The 20,726-nt window shown below is 32.3% G+C and overlaps 2 protein-coding genes across 2 annotated transcripts in view; both read right to left on the reverse strand.

The window, feature by feature from the left end:
* LOC130446107 (tyrosine-protein kinase receptor) overlaps nt 1–20,726 on the reverse strand; it is a 28,989-nt gene that overhangs the window by 7,416 nt on the left and 847 nt on the right. The window contains exons 2-14 of the mRNA XM_056782176.1: nt 15,883–16,183; nt 13,514–13,686; nt 12,159–12,395; nt 7,047–7,517; nt 6,485–6,774; nt 6,243–6,409; nt 5,729–5,922; nt 4,733–4,892; nt 4,378–4,525; nt 4,186–4,314; nt 3,592–3,740; nt 740–897; nt 363–659 (exon numbers count right to left, since the gene is read on the reverse strand). Coding sequence (XP_056638154.1) covers nt 363–659; nt 740–897; nt 3,592–3,740; nt 4,186–4,314; nt 4,378–4,525; nt 4,733–4,892; nt 5,729–5,922; nt 6,243–6,409; nt 6,485–6,774; nt 7,047–7,517; nt 12,159–12,395; nt 13,514–13,686; nt 15,883–16,106 — 2,797 coding nt within the window. The 5' untranslated portion in view covers nt 16,107–16,183. The remainder of the gene's footprint in view (nt 1–362; nt 660–739; nt 898–3,591; nt 3,741–4,185; nt 4,315–4,377; nt 4,526–4,732; nt 4,893–5,728; nt 5,923–6,242; nt 6,410–6,484; nt 6,775–7,046; nt 7,518–12,158; nt 12,396–13,513; nt 13,687–15,882; nt 16,184–20,726) is intronic.
* LOC130446110 (inactive peptidyl-prolyl cis-trans isomerase shutdown) lies at nt 7,397–11,288 on the reverse strand. The gene is made up of 2 exons (XM_056782186.1): nt 10,963–11,288; nt 7,397–10,907 (listed from the first exon to the last, which is right to left on the reverse strand). The coding sequence occupies exons 1-2, from the start codon at nt 11,064–11,066 to the stop codon at nt 9,842–9,844; spliced, it is 1,170 nt and encodes a 389-aa protein (XP_056638164.1). The 5' UTR covers nt 11,067–11,288; the 3' UTR covers nt 7,397–9,841.

Genomic DNA, 20,726 nt, shown 5'->3' on the forward strand with positions numbered 1-20,726 from the left:
CTTATTTCCTCGCTGTACGGCGCGATTAAAATAACAGTTATAAGCTGAGACTGTCCCCATTTGGCTTGCAGTCGAAAAAAAGGTCTACATAAGCTATAAAATGGAGTTTTAGATTTCTTTAATCTCATCAGTATATATCGTGAGATATCTATGTTAAATTACCAACCATTTTTCCAATTTGACTCCCGTTATTTCAAAAAATTGTGGTTAAACCGTACTATATATGGTTTATCAAAATTATTTATAAATAGTATTGAAGAAGCTACATTACTCGATGTTTCTCGTGAAAAAGTAGCTTTCCAGCAATTTTGAGATTTTTTCAATTACACAATGTCCAATAAGAGAAAAAATGATATACTTACGTTTGCATGTCTTCTTATCATCCGACAAAATCCACTTGTTAGGACAAATACACGTAACCTCTGATCTTCTATCATCTAAGGCTATACACTTGTAATCACATTGACAACCATCAATTTCAGGTATAATCAAAACGTATCCTGATCCTGTATTGGAACCGCTTTCTACGAATGTTAGTTGACTTAGAGCTTTAGAAAAGTCTAGGTACGAATATCCTCCTTCTCCGTTCGTAGAATTAGTTGATGGTGCATTTCCACCGGCGAATCCACCGCCTCCGCCACCATAAGCGCATCCACCACCTTAAATTCCACAAAAGTTCAAATATTCTCGTCCATACCACAAAAACAATTGGTTTATAATAAATTGTTACAGTTCTTACCTCCACCGCCAAAACCTCCATCACCACGTTCATCAGTGGAGTTATAACAAGCTTTGCCACCTATACCACCTGCTAACAATGAACTACCCATCATAATTTTATGTAATGGATCAACTAGACCGGGATACATTTTCCATCCACCCCCTGCACCAGCATTTCTTAGAAAAATATGATATTAAATTATTGTATTGAGGTCAGATAAAAGATTTTTTATTAATTACTACTGAATATCCGCTTGTATCAAATCAGAACTAAATGAATAAATAAAATAACTTGAATCTAATTAAGTCTAGCAAGTGAAAGAAAAAAAATTTTTGTCTCAGAAAGTTTCTTTTTGGACCATTCAGAACGATACTCGTCAAATTTTTAAAAAATATAAAAAAATATGAAAAATATTTATTTATATGTTAATCACTTTTATTCACAAAACACAATAAAAATAGATCTCCAATTATAGAAAAAAAAAAATAACAAAGAAGCTCAAAAACTGAATATTTTTATGCTCCTAAATGTTCTTGATTTTATGTCTGCTCTGATTTAAATAAATAGTTTTCTTAAGACCGATGAAAATTACGACGTTATGACTTCTTTTACACTTTATCAAAATATGATATTGACACGCGTATTTATATTAATCAATAAATCACCTACATCATAAATATCAAAATAAAATCAAAATAGATTAATTTTTCCTTAGTTTTTACACCTTATATACGTAGCAGTCATCAATTATTTGTAGTTGTATTAGAATTTACACAAAATAGAGCTATAGATGTTATTTGAGTTATTAAGGTCTTTTTTTATCATTCTCTAGTTTTTTCGTTCTTATCAATGTGAAACATTTCTAAAAATTCTCTATTTCGTGTATTACATTCCGTTCCAAGAATCTTTGAATCCGTACAATTTAATGTTTTTTTGATATTTCATGGTTCGTTAATACAGTTTAATTTTTTGACATCATATTGATGACCTTTTAGTCTATTTTCTAAATACTAAGTTGTCTGCCCTATTAGACAGCGTCACAATCAGTACAAGGGACTTAATATTTAATATATATACTTCCTTTAAGGGAAGGAATGAAGAATTGCGCAGACGATCTGGAGTTAAAGATATCATAGACCAAATACTGAGACAAAAATGGCGATGGGTAGGATATGTTGCAAGGATACAAGTTAACCAATGAAAAAAAAAGATTGGATACCTAGAACAGACAGATGAAATCCAGGAAGACCCCCTACGAGATGGACTGACGATATTAAAAGAATACGGACAAATTAGGTAGCAACCGCTCAGAGCAGAGAAAACTGGAAGCATTTGGAGGAGGTCTATGTCCAGCAGTGGACGAGATAAGGCTGGATGATGATACTTCCTTTGTTTTTTGGTGTTTTAGATTTTAGTTTAGTGAAATATTTGGATAAAGTATTATGTCCTCTATGACTTATATTAATATCATATTTATTGAAATAATTTGATAGTTGTTGGGAAAGTCCTTGTAGATATGGCATGGAGAAATATTTTATGTTCTGATGTCTCGTTTCTGTTTTTTAGTTGATTGCAGTATCCTTTTCTTGAATATGTTGATTATCATTTTTTCCGGATAATTATTTTTTTAATGAAGTTTTTGCTTTGTGAATAGCTAAGCATCTGAATTCAGGATCTGATCTGTTTGCAATTTGATTTTTTGGTGCGGCACTGATGCAATCATCTACATAACGAAAAAAAATTGGAATATTTATATCAAGTTTGCTTGGGACAGTTTCTTCAAGATATTCCATTACTATATTTTGTTCTTCGCCTGTGTAAGTAGTAACTTCAACTTTAAATTTAGTCATTCATCATGTTCTCATTATAAAGTTGTTGAAAGTTCATAATATCTTGGTGAAAGCCTTTTTTCGGATTTTGTAAATGTCTCCTCAAGTTATACGATATTTGAAATGAGCTATGTGAGCATGTGGCAAATGTACTTTAAGCGACATGAGTTTGAATATATCAAGAATATTATAATTTGCAGCTTTTTTATTGCCCAGGAAGCAAGCTAAGTCACGCATGTTTTTCGTGTGAGTAGTACTAGGATTTTTTCTCTGGCCGTTAGTTTCTTTATTTATGGACCGACGAAGATACCAGCCTCTTACAATTTTGAAAAATACTCTTTAAGTATTCAAAAGCTCTAGTAGAACCTTCACAAATTGCTTCATATGGTCTGAGTTTATATGCAACGGAGGCATCAAAAATAATCGGCCTTCACCATCTAGTTTTCCTATCTGAAACTCGATTTAGGTAATGAGTACTAATTGTAGTGAAGCACGTCGGTTCTACTATCCTATAAGCAAAGTTCGTTTCATAATTTTCCAAACTAAAGGTAGAAATAGAAAGTTCTTTCCATTATGCTTCTTGTAGAGCTGTCGATTGATAGACGCCACTCAGAAGGAACTCAAGGGATTGCTACAAATAAACCTTTCACTTCATTGCAATGACAAAATCCGACTTCTTTTTAAAAATTCAGAAAATATTTCATGATGTTTTCTTTGATCAACTACACTAACATACTTCTTGAGCAAATTCCACTGACTTAAGGTTGATTAGGTTTAAGTATTACTAATTCATTACAATCTCGTGAATTAATAAGATGTAAAATGTACAAAAGAAAACATTATTTGTTATAAATGGAGCCTCTAATGTTTACTTTTAGTTATAGGTAAAAATATAAAATATTGATTTGATTAAGAAACCCAACAGTCTATAAACAATCTTTTTGTTGATTCGTGTCATTATTCTTTAATTTTGTATATTATTCTTGCGAAATCTACAGATTTCAATATTTCATTTATTTTCATGCTAATGTTTATACTCACTTTCTATACATTTGACCTGTGAATGGAAGCTTGGTTTTATTTATACCACGTCCATGCTGTTCTACATTATCGACACTAAAATGACCTAAACCTAAGCCACCACCTCCTCCTGCTACAGCCAAAGGAATTTTTTCTTTATTACGAGTTCGCTAGAACAAATAATATATTCTGTTATTCAATAATGAAGTACATATGGTGAAGAATATTAAAAATGAGTTTTTATGGAAAAAGTGCCATAAAAACATAGAAAATAGAAACTGGGGAAAAAGTCATGAGGTCTACCAGCTAGAGACAAGAATATTGAATCAAGTCCCCCTGTAAAAATGTAATGGAAATGAGATTTCTCAGGAAAATGTGAAATAAAACAATAAACATAAAATGGAAATGATAAAACCAATTCAGGTGGTTGCAATGCATGGAAAACATGCATTGAAAGTGTGAAAGAAATGGCGGAGACAAAATGAGACAGAATAAAATATGAAACAAAAGATTTAGGAAAATTTCTCACGGTAGTCTGGCTTCGGAGTTGATCAAAAAAATTTTTTTGTAAACAGTCTTATTTTTGTAGCGATTTTATTGAAATCATCAACTTACCAAAAATATAAACGTACCACCACCACCTCCTCCACCACTGTCGTTGATACTCAGATTCAAAACACCCCTGATGCCTGTACCAAAACTCTGATTAGAATGACAGGAAGAATTCCTTTGACTTCCAAGGCTCTAGAATATCAATTTTACGTTAAATGAGCTATTATATATTTATCTACAAAAATATTAAATTACTTTAACGCACGAGCTCGTTCCTTCTTGACCAATCAACATATAAATTTCAGTTCCTTCTTTCAGCTCCAGCACTGTTCTTAATACAGCGCCTTTTGTAGAACCCATTGAGGAACTTCCTTTGCCACCACTCGCCCCGGCCAGTATAAATCTATAAAAATGCATTGAAAGAATTAAATCTTCCTTTATATTCAACAACGAATAAAGAATATTATAATAATATACAAAGGTATAAATTATTCATAAACAAAAATCAAGAATCGTAGGATAATCACTTACATAATTATAAACAAGGGGAATAGGGATAAAAAATCAATGTATGTAAGTAAATAATATATGTATTTTGATTTGGACTTACGTATAATACCCTGTAACAGGTACAACCCATTTTTGAACTCCAGTCAATCCCGGTTCATGTACTACTTTAATATGAACGTTGGTACCGTTGTATGCTTTAGTGCAATCAGGTTGAGTTGGACCAAATCTCCCTTTTGCATTACAAGTTGTTATTTTATAAACTACAAGGAAAAGAAAATTGTAAATAAACAATTAATAAATAGGAGAGAAATATTTTATCTTTTGGGAATGAATAAATGATAAAAATTCTTTGAATACTTAATTTTTTAATTTGTAATTCCATATAATCAGTTTTTATTTCATATCTTACAAGCAGAAGAAGATTATGAATAAACAATTAATATAGAAAAGAAATAGTTTACCTTTTTGGAGTGAATAAATACAATTTTCTTTAAAATTTTGTCATTGAGTATCTAAATAACTTTCTTTCACATTATCAGTTGTTATTTTATATACAACAAACAGAAGAAGATTGTGAATAAGCAATTCATATAAAAAAGAAGTAATTCATCACAGTGTGGTCTATGTAATTCATCAAGCAGAAGAAAAAAAAATAATTAATATAGACAAGTAGTTAATCTTTTGCAAGTGAATAAACAATACAAATTCTTTAAAAACTGTATTTTTTCAGTATTTAAATAGCTTCATTTCATATAACCAATTATCATTTTATATCTTACAAGCAGAATAAGATTGTGAATAAACAATCAATATGGAAAATAAGTAGTTCATCTTTTTGAAGTGAATAAATACAATTTTCTTGAAAACGTTTTGTATTTAAATAACTTTCTCTCACATTACCAGTTAAACAACAAACAGAAGAAGATTGTGAATAAACAATTCATATAAAAAAGAAGTAATTCGTCATGCATAAGAAGATGGTAAAAAAGTAATTAATATAGACAAGTAGTTAATCTTTTGGGAGTGAATAAACAATACAAATTATATAAAAACTTAATTGTTGAAATCAAGATCAGTGTTGAGTAAAAGTACTTACTAGTTTTATTCAAGAAATCTTTATGAGTTTCTTTGATCGTTTCAGGTTCTTCCCTGACGTCCCAATAATTGTAACCATTGAGATCATCTTTCGGTATATTAAGTCCAAAACATTCAGGACTTAGCGACACATCATCAATAGCAATATAACTCTTATAACGTATTCCTTTTCTTGCTTCGAATCGAATAAAGTATCTAAATATTCAAATTATTGTATAAACACAAATATATTAAATGTTATCCTAAATTAATTCAAAAATCAACAATCAGATTTTATGGTGTAGAAACTTGTGATATGATATAAGAGAATAGCGTCCAACTAAAAAAAAATAATTAGAGTAGTTTCAACAAAAATGCTAATGCTTCAATTTTCAAAGTGGGGTTTTTAATAAAACTGAGAAAGAATAAGTGTCTAAAAGAAGAACTGGAACAAGATGTTGATACTGCTAATGTAAAAAGTAATCAATAACAAATCACTTGATATAAAACTATTAATTAATAATTACGAATATTACCTATGAGTGATATTTGGCAGGATAAATACTTGTCTAACCCATTGATGACCATGATCATCGTAACTCCATAGCATCTCAGTTGAAACATTTTCAGATGGACGAAGTTCAGTTACTTGTAGCAAAAGGGCACTTTTGTGCGCTCCATTTTTATGAAGATAGAAGCGAATCTGAAAAAAATATAACGTATCAACAATAATACAATTAACTGTAAATTGGTACCTTCAAACACTTGACAAACTTACCGCACACGAATTATAAAATCTAGAAGACGAATTTCCATGAACTCGTGGGGGTGGATTGAAATCTACACTTCTTATTGTTGCAGATGTGGCAAATTGATCTTTGTCGGCGAACATATTAATAAAAAGGTACTTGCCGGTTCTATTATTGTAGGTATGATCGATATTAGGACCTGTTAAATTAGTTGGAGTGGAGCCGTTATATCGAATCCATTTCAAATATTTAACGTGTACGTTTTGCCAACCACACCAATCATCTTCAAAATTGCAACGGGAGCCAAAAGGCATTTGATCTAAAACAAGGATTATAATTCATAAACTTGGAAAGTAATCTACAAAAGTTCCATATAAAATAAGTACGACAACACAACTTGATTAGTATAAACTACTTATTTTAATTTGCATTTAAAAAACATGTTCAAACATATGTTTGGTCCCAGAATATTTGGTTGACGTATATTCTAATCCAAAATATATATAAATATGAGTCTTTCAGTTTCTATTTTATTTAAACTAATTACGTTGAACTTGTAAAAACAATGAACATATTGAAAAAATTACTTACCACAATTTTGTGTTTCATCATCTCCGTGCATACAATCTTTTGTGATATCACAAATACTCGTACTATTAATACAAATTTTCGTTGCTTTGCATTTATAATGAAGAGCTGAACACGAATAATCATTTTTGTGATAGCATTGAAATAATTGAATATTATCAAACGCTACTGCAGCTCCTATCTCCATATTTTCGAATGGAACTACTTCCAGAATGATAGTAAAATTTTTAGATATATTTCCTACTGACATATCATATTTATGCCACTCTCTGCTGTTATCACCTGGTATCTTCTTCAGTAACCACTGAGTGCCGTCTTCTGATTTACTACCAACTATTCTAATTGTACCTCCTTCCATTTTCTCTTGATAAATCCATACTGCAAATTTGCAAGACGAGACTGTAGGTGCGAACGGGGGGCTGTGAACGTGGAATTCTGTAGATTTTAAATTCGGACGAAGAAGAAGAAAACTTCCTATAAATAAATAAATAATTATTAATAATATTATATGTACAGTTGGCCAACCAACGACAGATCAAAATATTCTACCCATATATCTGCTTGTTTATTTAGTGGCAAATATCTTAACCAGTTGATAAAATGATATTCTTGAAATTGGAATAGCGACCGGGTTTAATAAAATATGTGCTTACCCTATATGCACTAATAAACTTACGCTTAAGGTTATTCTTTACTAGCAAAAATAACGTTTTTCAAGCTACGAAATTTTTCCTTCTCTGCTTTTACCTTTACAGCTATCGGATAAGGGTTCCAGTCTCCCTTGATTCCTTCAGCGTATATTATTTTTCTTTTTTATCTGTCACATTTCACTTTTATATATCCATACGAATGCAGATGTTGCTTACTTTTTTCTAATATTGATTCTTCTTCTGATGATTTTTTAATGTCTTCATTTTCTCCACTTTTCATTTCTATTGCCTCATCTTTCCTCTTAATTCTCCAATATTTTGATACAAATATTGTAGTTGGCACGGCTATTGGATTTGGACATCCATATCTACTTTTTTATACTCCAATATCGTTCAATGAAGTTTTGTCAATGTATTCGTCTTACTAGCTATTTCTGCATCTATTCTACGATCTTCTGTCAGTACATCTCAAAGATATTAATGTAGTTACTCTTTATAGTGTTTCTATAATCGTCTGTTTGATTTTCTTTTATTATTGCGGCTTTGGTTTTATTTACGTTAACCATTATCACTTATTTTTTCCATCCCTTACGACTAAACTTCTTTGGGTATTGAATTTTATCCTTACAATTTGATATTAACAACACATAGCTTCATTTGCTGCCTTTATACATGTTCTGGAGTAAGGCTTGCAGAAGTTAAATCATCATAAATACATTAGTGTTCATAGAAATATAACAAAAATTAGTGCTAGGTAGGTTTCTCGACTTCTTAACGCAGTACAAAAGCATCCTTTTGATTGACTTTAATGAATTAAATAGAACCGTGATCGTTGTATATTACTCTGACCTACTGAGGCAGTTGCGCCAAAAAATTATCGAAAAAAGGCGCGGCAAAATTAGTAGAGGTGCGCGGTTGTTTCTTGACAATACTCAAATCCACGCTGCTTCGCTTTCCAAGGCTACTTTAGAAAAATGTAGCTTCACAGAAATTGAGCACCCACCATATAACCCTGATCTAGCCCCGTTTGACTAATTTGGGTTCGAAAAGCTAAAGGCAAAGTTCAAGATATAACAGCAACAATGAAATTAAACAAGCGGTGTGAGAAAATTTTGACTCTAAAGATGCATCATATTTTTATAGTAGCATAGAAGCTTTAGTTAGACGTTCTGAAAAATGTGGGTAAAAAGAGAAAATATATTTCAAAATAATTATATTTTTTTTATATTATAATTTGTTTATTAATATTAGGCCTAGAACTCATTAGGTATATTTAAATTTAATACTGTCATATAATTAATAAATAATAATCATTAACATCTGTTCTGTCATCAGATTCATGGGCAGTATGAAATTGTGCGTTCGCGGTGCGAATAAAGTTCGTTTGGGATTTAAAATTCTATGTTCGTGGAGCACAGAAGAACAATTCCAAATGTGTTCTGAATACATCAAATGGCAAAACAGAAAAACTAAAACAAGAAATATCATAATGGGATAAAATGTTAAATGTTTATTAGTAGTAGATAAAAAACTAATATCTAGTTACAAATAAGATCATTTTATTGAATTTCAAGTATTAGTTTTATGTCTGTAGATTAAAAGGAGACTCATTCTAATTTTCTAATGGACTTCTTGAGGTTTGAGTGAGATGAGTTTCAAGGGCATGTTCAAGACATCACCAGAAGTACCAAAGCTTAGCCTAAGCGGGCCTGACCCTAACTACAAAGGAGATAATATACCTCCTATGAAAATCAACAAATTAAACGTAAAATTCTTATAGTTAGATTAAAATTAAAAAATGATTCCCATATTTGAGATAAAACTTAAAGTTGATCACAAATTTTTCTGAACTGAAAATGGTTTATAAACAATTTTAGCCAAATTTAGAATTAATCTTCAATATTAATTTTATAACATAATTAATAATGAAGAAATTGGCACAAATATCTTCTAAACACTTTCATCTTATTAAGTATAAACTTTAAGGTTAAACTATAACTGTAAGTGTTTTCACATATTTTTTTTTTTCACTTTGTAAAATTGAAAGTAATAAAGTAATAAACCATTTATAAACTTAGGATATGTTCACTGATATTGAAATAATGTAAACAAAAAATTGAAAGAGTAATTAAATCCAACATTTTAAGTTTAATCCTGCTTAGCGTTAGAAAATAGGCCTTTGCTCATTTGAGTCACTTTCTCTTTGTAACTTTTAATCTTCATATCTAATGTTAGCATCTCATTTAATATCTCAGGATTTTTGGGTTCTAATTTAAGAGCCAAATTCAATCGTTTTTTTGCCAAATCAAATTCACCCAACATTCTCAAGCACTTGGCATTATTGTAGTACATTTTGGCTGTCATTTTTATATCAGTGCCTTTAATCAATTCACTGATTCTATTAAAATTTATGCAACCTTTTCTAGGCACTCCAGTTTTTGTATATGCAACCAATAAATTTGTATACAATTTTAAAAGTAGCTCCTGTTGTTTTACTTGATCATCTTCAGTTTCTAGCTGACATATTTCCAGTTTACTCACAGCTATATTATATTCTTTAATTGCGGCATTGATATTTTTTACATATAAGTCTTTAGCTTTAGCACAAAGTGCTAAACAATACTCATATACTTTGGTAAATTTACGTTGCTCTTCTTCTGGTAAATCAATAAATCTTAAGGCTGCACCAGCATTAACTATCTGCAATAACTCTATTTCAAATAGAACTTCGGTGTTAGGTGGGACTCTTTGAAGGCAACCTAATTTACCGTAGGCAAAATTTGGTTGGATTAAGAACTGAGATTTTTCATTTATTCTCATACTTTGAACAGCTATATCTAATCCAATAATAACTTTTCCACAATTCACGAGAAATTTATGTGGTTTTTTCCTAGCATAAGTAGAGTCAAAGGGTTCTGCATTATATTCAATGTATGCATTGTAATGTATGTAAACCGTTTCGGAATCTTGAGGTTTCTCTCCATATCCATCTCGAATAATCCTTTTTTTAATAGCACCTCGTTCTACTATATTTATCATCTTTGAAGATATTGTTTCAAATGGTTGACCCTGAACGTATGTATCCTCATCCTGATAACCTGCTATTTGCATGTTCATAAACTGTAACAAATTTTTTTTATACTCTATATCTGCTTCTTCATCCTCTACATCTTCTTGGTTGACTGTGAATTCAAAACCGTTTTCCACCAAGTCTCTAGAAAATATTAAATTGATCATTTTTTTACTTATGAATTAATATGAATACTCACTTCAAATTAACAGAAACCATTTTTAAATATCTTTTAAGCTTAAGATAATTTTCTAACAAAACAATTCTTTTGAAATAGAATGACACAAAAGTTACATTTGACATTTAACCGCAAGTATATAATAGATCATAGAAATAGAATATATACATTAGATACGTTTTCTGTTAAGTAGACATTTTATGCAAAATTATCATTTGCAAAAATTTGAAACATAAATGCAAGCACACGCATACAAATAATAAATTAATATTGGAATTTAGTGTCAAGTAGTCTGGTTGGAGCTAAAAATGGAAACACAACATTAAAATATTGAACAACGTAGAGACATTATAAACATAGGAGTTGGCACCACTGAAAGAAATCAATATTTAAAATACAGGAACGGATTTAGCAAATATGCTAGAGAGTACTAAAATTATCTTGATAAATAAATAAAATGATAAAACATGAAATCATTAAAAAGCATTGAATAAATTATAACAAATAATTTAAAAAAGTAAATAATAAATAAAAAGTAAATTGGGAGCCGGTTGTGTCAACGAGAAAACGATATTAGTTCGGAAACAACTACTAAATAAATTTTTTGGAGAGCTGAAATTTTAATTTCATAAAATATTTGTGAAAATTTAAAAGTCAATATTTAAAAAGACGATGGATAAAATCTACTTACCTCTCAAATCAAATTTAGACACATAAAATACTCCTCCACTATATATCATAATGCGTACGAACAAGAATTCACTTGATCTATTAAATTCTTAAAGTAATTACTAAATTTGAAATATTTTCTTGTTGTGATCTCGATTTTGTCTTGGGAATCCATGATTGAAGATTGATATACTTGTTCTACGAATTATGGCACCAAATAACGAAGTTCTAAAGGTATTAGCATAATGATCACTAAGTTTTATACGCACTTATTGATTTGAGTTGATTCATTTGGAATTTGTCAGAAAAAAGCACGATAGAAACTAGTTTTGAATCAAATATTCAAATCTTCCGATATTATCTCTATAATTTTGAATTGTTTGAAATACTAAATGGTTTTTCAACTATTTCACTTTTTTTAATTGGAGATATTTATTACTATAAATTCATCACAACGTAGTTTGTTCCTAATCTTTGATGAAATGATATTTTACTATCTGATTCGGTTTAATGTTGGAACAATTTAATTTTAAACTTAATAATCTTACCTCCTTCGCTATTATCAGCATCCGTTCTAGGTCCAGATTCATGAGCTCCATATTTGGAACCAGAGGTGATGAAAAAACCATTAACAATATCTTTCCGCCACGTCCAAAGGCAATCGTTCTCGAAATCACAGTCGACGCCAGACTCGAACTGGTTTAATTTTTCCAAAGTGTGTTGGTGGTGAAGCATCCTAATTTTGTCGATTTGTTTGTTATATAATTGTTCAAAGTTTGTGTTCCCTATATAGAAAATTATTAGTTGATGGTATTGGTTGAAAAATTAGAATAAACTATACTAGGCACATTTGCACTCGACGCATATGTACTGGCAGTTGGTAAAACTGAACAAGAAATACTCCAAGAAGCGTTTGATCGAGTAAATATTTGGACGAAAAGCTGGTTCATTACAACCAATGAAGATAAAGCAGTAGATGTATATTTTACAAATGAACACACTGGTGGAATGCCTTTAATTATTATTGATAATGATATTATTTCATATACAAACACTGTTATGTACCTGTACATGAACTTAGATGCGAAGCTATGATGGAAAGAGCATACCGAGAAAAAATAGCAGAACTAACTCCACAGAGACCTAGAAATAGAAATTGTAGCAAGCGAGGAAAGATATTTGGCAAGGGAGCATGAAGAACAGCTTCACAACCACGAGTCCCCATCACCAGTGGGTCGGAAAAACACTTTTTTTAAATTATTAATAAAAAAATATTACTCGTGAATCTTATTTTCTAGATTCGGCGTAATTAAATTTGAGGAAAAAAAATTCATTGGTTTTTAAGAACGAGCAGGGAGAAGATAAAACAGAGTTTACACTTAAGGCCCTTTCACACCAAACGAATCTGAATCAATCAGAATCACTCCGAATCAAGTTGAATCTGATTGACCAAGATTTGGCTTCGAGCGCTCCGTTTAAATGTTAAGGGACTCTTTTCCCGCCTTCAGACCGGACGAATCTGGTTCAATCAGGTTTGATTCGAGGTCGCACTTGATTCGACCTGTCAGATTCCTCGTCCGGTCAGTGTAGAATCAACAACCATACGAGATGGACGTGGAGTTCTTAATTTTAAAAGTTAAAGAAAATAGTGCGATTTATGACGCCAGTGATAAAAATCACAGCAACAGAAATCTCATATCTTCTGTGTGGAGGAAAATTAGCGAAGAATTAAACATTCTAGATTAGAATTATTCAGGTTGATTCAGCTGGTGTGAAGGAGTGGAGATGACGAATAAGATTCAACTTGATTCGGAGTGATCCAGATTGATTCGGATTCGTTTGGTGTGAAAGAACATTTGTCATGATTTGCATCGGTAAAATTCCAATTATTTTAGATACGTACTGTGTTTGAGTCCGTAATCGAAATTTGGATCGGAAATTTTTGCCGCATTCGTATCATTCGGCTCCAATCTAGGATTAGCGTCAGCAGCCATCATCTCTTCTTTTTTTCGTTCATCGTTTAATTTTTTTCTAATTGCAGCTATGTTAGCGGGCGGACTTGGACTTCTTTTACTTCTGAAACAGTTTAATATTTTTTCTACCACACCGTACAATACGAGAAGTACTACCATTATCCAAAATATTTTATTTTTGAAGACTTTGATTCTTCCAAATTCGGACTGTGTTAATTATTGGAAGGAATCCCTACAGCTAATATCCTAAATGTGATATGTCAATGACTGTGTCAGAGAGAAAATATTAAGAAAATAAGGACTTTTCGGAAACTATGATGAGGTTAACCCGTGATTATTCAGAAATTACCCAGATCACGTTCATTATTGTTCGAAAACTGTTCAAGTTCATCGATTCGTAGTTATATGATAGGATCCTTTCTACCCAGGTAGACCAGTGGGGTAAATGCGATCAGCTGAAGTAACGCAAAAAAGGTAATAAAAATCAAAAGTTCTTGAGGCTTATGTTTCCAATTTGAAATTTTCTCCAAAAATTGAACGGAAACTATAATCGCTCCAGTGTTGGGGCCAACAGCATTCGTCTTATATGTATGGGAAGAAAATAGGGTTGTCGCCAATATTGCAAGACGCTTGCGCTTATTCTGAGGGGTTAACCGACCGTTGTCGGTTTTCTTAAGATCATAAAGATTTGTCTCGTCGTTCGTCTTGCCAACCATACATTGATTTCATATTCAGTTTTATTACGATATATTGAAAAAGTCTTAGCCAACTATAGAACCAAACAAAATTTCAATGTCAAAATATTTTATTACTCAACATAGAGTAGAGTAGTAGAGAAGAAAATTTACGACCTTTTAAACTTTTTTTCAGGTGAGGAAAGAGATCATAGTCGGACGGAGTCAAATCTGGTGAATAAGGGGGGTGTTCTAGTAATTCAAACCCTAAATCACGAATTTTTTGCATGCCAGCATGAGATTTGTGTGCAGGGGCGTTGTCCTGCAAAAACAAAGAACCTTTGGATAGCTTTCCGCGTCTTTTCTTTTTAATTTTTTCACGTACATTGGTCAGTAATGTCGAATAGTAATCTCCAGTTATTGTTCTACCCTTGTCCAAAAAATCAATCATGATTATTCCATGGCAATACCAAAAAACTGAAACAAGAACTTTTCCAGCAGATTTTTGGACACGAAACTTCTTAGGTCTTGGAGAACCAGAGTGTCGCTATTCCATCGATTGTTGCTTTGTTTCTGGATCCTAGAAATGTACGCAAGTCTCATCCATAGTAACAATTCGGTTTAAGAAATCTGCATCGTTTTCAAATCGAGCACAGATCGAACGCGATGCTTCTACTCTTGCACGCTTTTGGTCAACATTCAAACATTTGGGGATCCATTTTACAGCCATTTTTCTCATGTCCAAATTTACGTGAACGATATGATGAACGCGTTCAGTGCTTCAGATATCCGTTTTAGCCCAATTCGACGGTCTGATAAAATCATGTCATTAATTGCATCGATATTTTCTGGGACTGGTGACCCGATCGGTCATCATCTTCTATGGGAAATTTACCTCTTTTGAAGCTTGCCTTCCAATTTTTCACGGTCGCATCTTCGTAAATCTGCTTACCTCTTAAACCTTTTAAATACAGGTACTTGATGATGGCTCGATACGCCAATTTGTCGATTTTCACAAGTTCGGTGGACATCTTTTTTCTTTTCATTTATTGCGTAACTCTGGTTCACTTTTTTGACGACAAACTTTACACTGACACTTCTAAGTTATTGTTCGTTGCTATGGTAACGCAATATTTTGTTTATGAAGACTGGTCTAGGCTAACTAGATATCAATACATCCTCGCAGATTTCAAGACGTGTACAGTTAATTATTATTAAAAATGGCTTCGTGTTGAGCAAATGAATAAGTCTTCGAATTTCCGAACGTTCTCAAACAGAATCGATTCTATGGAACCCTCGAATACACAAGTTAACATTTCAAAATCGTTTTTTTGGCCACCCCTGATATAACAGTTTGTTTCTCGTTAATAAAAGTTATACGACGATTAATATGATTTTCATTTTTTTCAGCAACCAAAAAAGAGTTTCGGTTTTGGTTTTTTATGACCAAAATCTCGTGGATTTCACAGCTACGATAACTTAATATCTTAAAACAACATTTTAAACAAATAGCTGAATTAATTTGTTGTTTCCAATCAATTATCTATTTGTAAAGTTCAATTATCAATAACTTATTTTATTTAGTCCTTCGATACATATTTAGAAATAACGAATTTAATACTAACCTAAAATATCTTATTCTTGGATTATAATAATCAGTGTTAAAAATATCTTTAACTTCGTCCTCAAGATTGTTAATTGTAAATAATTTACGGTACCCCTCTAAAGTCAGTTGGTTTGTGTCGTTGTTTTCTTTGCTTGTTTTTTCGGTTTCATCTTGGCACTGAATCACGCTTTCCTGAATTATAAATAGAAGCGTAAAGGGTAAAAACCTTCTCACTATTCCCATGTTGAATGTGATTTTAGTTGGGAAAGTCTTGTATCAAATGAGCGAACGGATCTGACATTTTCGTTGCTTTCGATTATCTGAAACAACATTAAAAAAATCAAATTCATAGTTTTTTTTGAAATAAAAATATTTTTTTTATAATCTTTTGATGGAAAATTGAATATTTCAATAAAAGTAATAGGCCAATCAAATTAATTTATTTTGATTAATCGATTTCCAGCAAATAGAAAATCATTTTAAAACCTCAATTTGGTTCTAAATGCATCATTCCAGGCGGTGAGCTTAACTTTATGTAGCCAAAAGACCGCCAATTAATTGCACCATTTTAACTTTTTTGCTTGTAGCTGGAAAACGATGCATCGGACGGAAAATGTCATTCTATTTAAGAATACACAGGATTAAATTCTGCGTCGATTGACATATAAAAATTCAAATTCAGTTAAGTAGTATAACCGATATCGAATGTTAAAAACGAAAAAAAAAATCGTTTTTCAGTTCAAACTAGCTATAAAAAAGAGCAAAAATTTGGCGGTTTTTTGGCTGCTAAAAGTTAAGCTAACCACCTGGAAAGATGCACTCAGATTATATTTAAGACCAAACAAAGATTTTAAAGCAATTTCCAGCTTGCTAGAAATTAATTCCTCCAAACGGATTTTTTCGACTTAATTGTATTGGCCTATAAATCTGTAAGAAACATAGTTAACAAAAACAGTGTTGCCAGATTGTGAAAAGAATAAGCAACAACTTGTACTTGTAAATAAACTTATTAACAGAGCTGAATTTTCTTGAATACACATTTTGTGAAGAGCTATTCTAGAAAAAAAGTATTATTATTAGGTAAGTATTAAATTGATAAAATATTTTATACATTAGGAAACTTGAAACAACAAATAACTGTTGAGAAATGGTAATAAGGAATATGGAGATAATATGGAGAAAAAAAGGAGACGAAGAAGTAGGATCATAGAAAACAAATAAAAATGAAATCCAAATGGGAAACATTCAATTCACTACAATTACAAAGTAAGCAAACTCCCAAAAAATATAAAATCAGCAAAAGGAAAGAAAACTATTAAAAATTAACAGTCGAAATTTTGAATGTTTCACATGAAACTCTGCTGGAAAAGGCAGCACAGCAAGTCCCCAAACAGAAATCTCAAGTGGTCGAAATTTGGTTTATAGGGAAGTTTAGTTAAAACTTTTAGTCGTTTATCGTGTTGAATAAGATATCTACGTTGTTATAGAATTGTTTAAATTAAAGTTCAAAAATTTTCGTGCGATGATTTTCTAGGACTCTCGGCGTGGTTTAGACCAATAACAGCACCATCTCGCTGGTTTTGCGAATTAAATAATGGTCAAACTTAGTTACAAAATAAATTTCATGAAGGTCGTCTAGAATCTGTTGTACCAGAAAACATCGATGCTGTGCGTTAAATGATATTGCAAGACCGTCATTTATACCGCCACAGGTATAAATTCAATATTGTATGAACATTTGGCTGTTGTTCATTGGTGCCAAGAAATGCTCAAAAAATTCAATCGCGGTACTTCAAAAGACGTTTAAAAGATCGCCAGAGACGACGAGTCGTGGATTTGTGCACATGAACTCGAAACTAAACAGTAATGGACTGAATTGGTCTTTCAGTACGAGCCAAATACAATGAAAGTTTCTGAAAAATTCGTCGCTTGTTTTTTCGATATAACTGGACATGTCCCCACGATTCCATTAGAGCAACATAGAATAGCTAATTCTTAATGATACACCAGCATTTGTTCACCAGAAGTGTTTGAAAAAGTCGGGGTAACCAATCGCAGAAAACAAATCATTCTCTACCACAGGGGTGCTCAAACGGTCGATCGCGATCGACCAGTCGATCGCGAGTGCTTTTTGAGTAGATCTCGAGAAGAAAAAAATTTTTAATAAGTAGGTAGGTAACTAAACTACAAAAATGTATTACGTAATAAAATAACACTGCTTGCGGCAAAAGGCGGCTTTATCAAAGGAACGCGCGGCACTTGTCAAAGAAAAGTCGCGTTGTTTCTAGACTAGACTGTACTGTCTAGTTTCGGGCGGCGCCTGCATGAATTGGAGTCATTCTGAATTGTAACTTGATAGCGATACTACGTCGATACAAAGTTTATTATTAAATAGTGGAAAATGAGTGCAGTGAAGAAATCTAAAACGTATCATTTTAATAAGGATTGGGAGGAAGAATTTTTCTTTTGTATGGTGAAGGATAAGTGCATTTGTGTTATTTGTCGTGCGTCAGTTGCAATACCTAAGCGTAGTAACTTAGAGAGGCATCATAAAACGGTTCATAAAAACTATCAAAAGGATTTTCCGCCACAGAGTGAATTAAGATAACGAAAAGTAAGTGATTTTATATCTTGTTTGAAAAGAGAACAAACCATGTTCACAAGATCAGCCAAACAATCAAAAGCTGCTACGATCGCGTCATTTAAAATATCTCATATATTGGCGAAACACAAGACACCATTCGAAGATGGATCGGTGGTGAAGGAAGCATTTATTGAAGCGGGTGAGAGTTTATTTGGAGATTTTAAAAATAAAACAGAAATCATGTCTGCTATTAGAGAACTTCAGTTATCTCGTCCGACTGTCACAAGGCGTATTGAAGTCATGAGTCAGGACATCGCAGATAAACTAAAACATGATATCATGGAATGTACATACTTTTCTTTACAGTTCGACGAATCCACCGATATGACAGACACTGCCCAGCTGTGTATTTTTATTCGGATGGTATTCAATGACATGTCGGCTTAGGAAGAATTTTTGACAATCATTCCTCTGAAGGGGAAGACCCGTGGCGAAGATATATATGAAATTTTCTTTAATTTTCTAAAAAACTACGAGCTACCAATATATAAATTAGTGTGCATTACAACCGATGGAGCACCAGCAATGACTGGAAACAAAAACGGTTTTGTGGCATTGTGTCGAGCTAATGAAGAATTCCCTTCATTTTTTTCATTCCATTGCATTATACATCAACAAGTTTTGTGTTCGAGAGTTTTAAACACGGAGGAAATTATGGGCATTGCAACAAAAATTGTGAATTCCATCCGTGCACGTAGCTTGCAACGGCGGCTCTTTCAGCTGCAGTTGGAAGATGGGGAGTCAGCTGAACACACTGATTTAGTTCTTCACACAGACGTCAGGTGGTTGAGTCCTGGAAAGTTCCTACAAAGGTTTCAAGAATTATTGCCCGAAATAACAGCTTTTCTAGACGAAAGAGGTGATGACACTCAGATTCTGAAAAACGAAAAATGGCTGACTGATTTGGCATTTTTGACTGACATCACAATGCACTTAAACATCGTTAACTTGGAGTTTCAAGGTAAAGGAAAAACTATTATTGAGATGATTAGCGCAGTAAACGCATTCAAAAGTAAATTGCAACTTATGATAGATCAACTGAAAAGAAAGGATCTGAAACATTTTCCGTCTTTGAAAGCAAGGATTCCTCAGTTTAATAATGATACGTATGAGACTGAATTATCAAATATTTTGGGACAATTCGAAATGCGTTTTTATGATTGCAGTAAATTGGAAAATATAGCATCATTTATGAGTTATCCTTTTTCATGTAAAAACATTGAGGAATTAGCTACTGAAATAGCAAGTCAGTTTAATATGAACTCATGTTCTGTTGAAAATGAGTTGGTGCAGATTATATCAGATATACATCTCAAAGCTACAGCATCTGATACAAATTTCTGGTGTTTTATATCTGAAGATAAATATCCGAATCAAAGGCAAATCGCTCTTCAACTGACGGCATTGTTTGGGTCAACTTACTTGTGAGAGTCTGCATTTTCTGAAATGAAGATAATTAAGTCAAAATATCGCAATCGACTAACTGACGATCATATATCATCATGCTTGAGATTAGCACTCAGTGGTTACGTACCATCTTATGAAAAGTATGCTGAGGACATGCAGTGCCACGCTTCAACATCCAAAGCCACTCTTTAGTTAGGTTTAACACCATATGTAACTCTTTTGTTTTGTAACAACCAATAAACTCGCAATTTTGAATAACTATGAGTTTTTTCATTGATATTGTAGAGAAGAACCTAACTAAACCTAACCCAAACCTTGACTAAAATAATGTACCTATATTGTGCAGAAATCTAATATCTATATATGCTACGGTATACCCTACCTAGGTAGGTAGGGTGTATCGTGTATGTACGACAACCCTGCATCACACATACTTGCAGCCTCTCAGAGTCGATCGTAAGTAGTCTAAAAATATTGAGGTAGATCACCAGCAGTTCAAGTTTGAGCACCCCTGCTCTACCACGACAATGCGAGCTCTCACACATCAGTTAAACTGTCAAAATATCTAATTTATGGATCACCCGCCGTATAGTCTTTGTTTGACATCCAATGATTTCTTCTAATTACCCCAGTACAAAAATAAATTGCAAGGTCAAGTTGAAGAAGCGGTTGATGCGTTCAAATCACATTTTTTGGAGGTACCTCAATTGGAATGAAACAATTGGTTCAAACGCATGCACAAGTGTGTTAATCTTGATGGAGAATATTTTGAAAAACCAGAACTCTCCCAAAACTTGAGTAGCAACCCTCAT

This window comes from Diorhabda sublineata, chromosome 6 (genome assembly GCF_026230105.1).
Source record: "Diorhabda sublineata isolate icDioSubl1.1 chromosome 6, icDioSubl1.1, whole genome shotgun sequence".
In the NCBI taxonomy this organism is placed as follows: Eukaryota; Metazoa; Arthropoda; class Insecta; order Coleoptera; family Chrysomelidae; genus Diorhabda; species Diorhabda sublineata.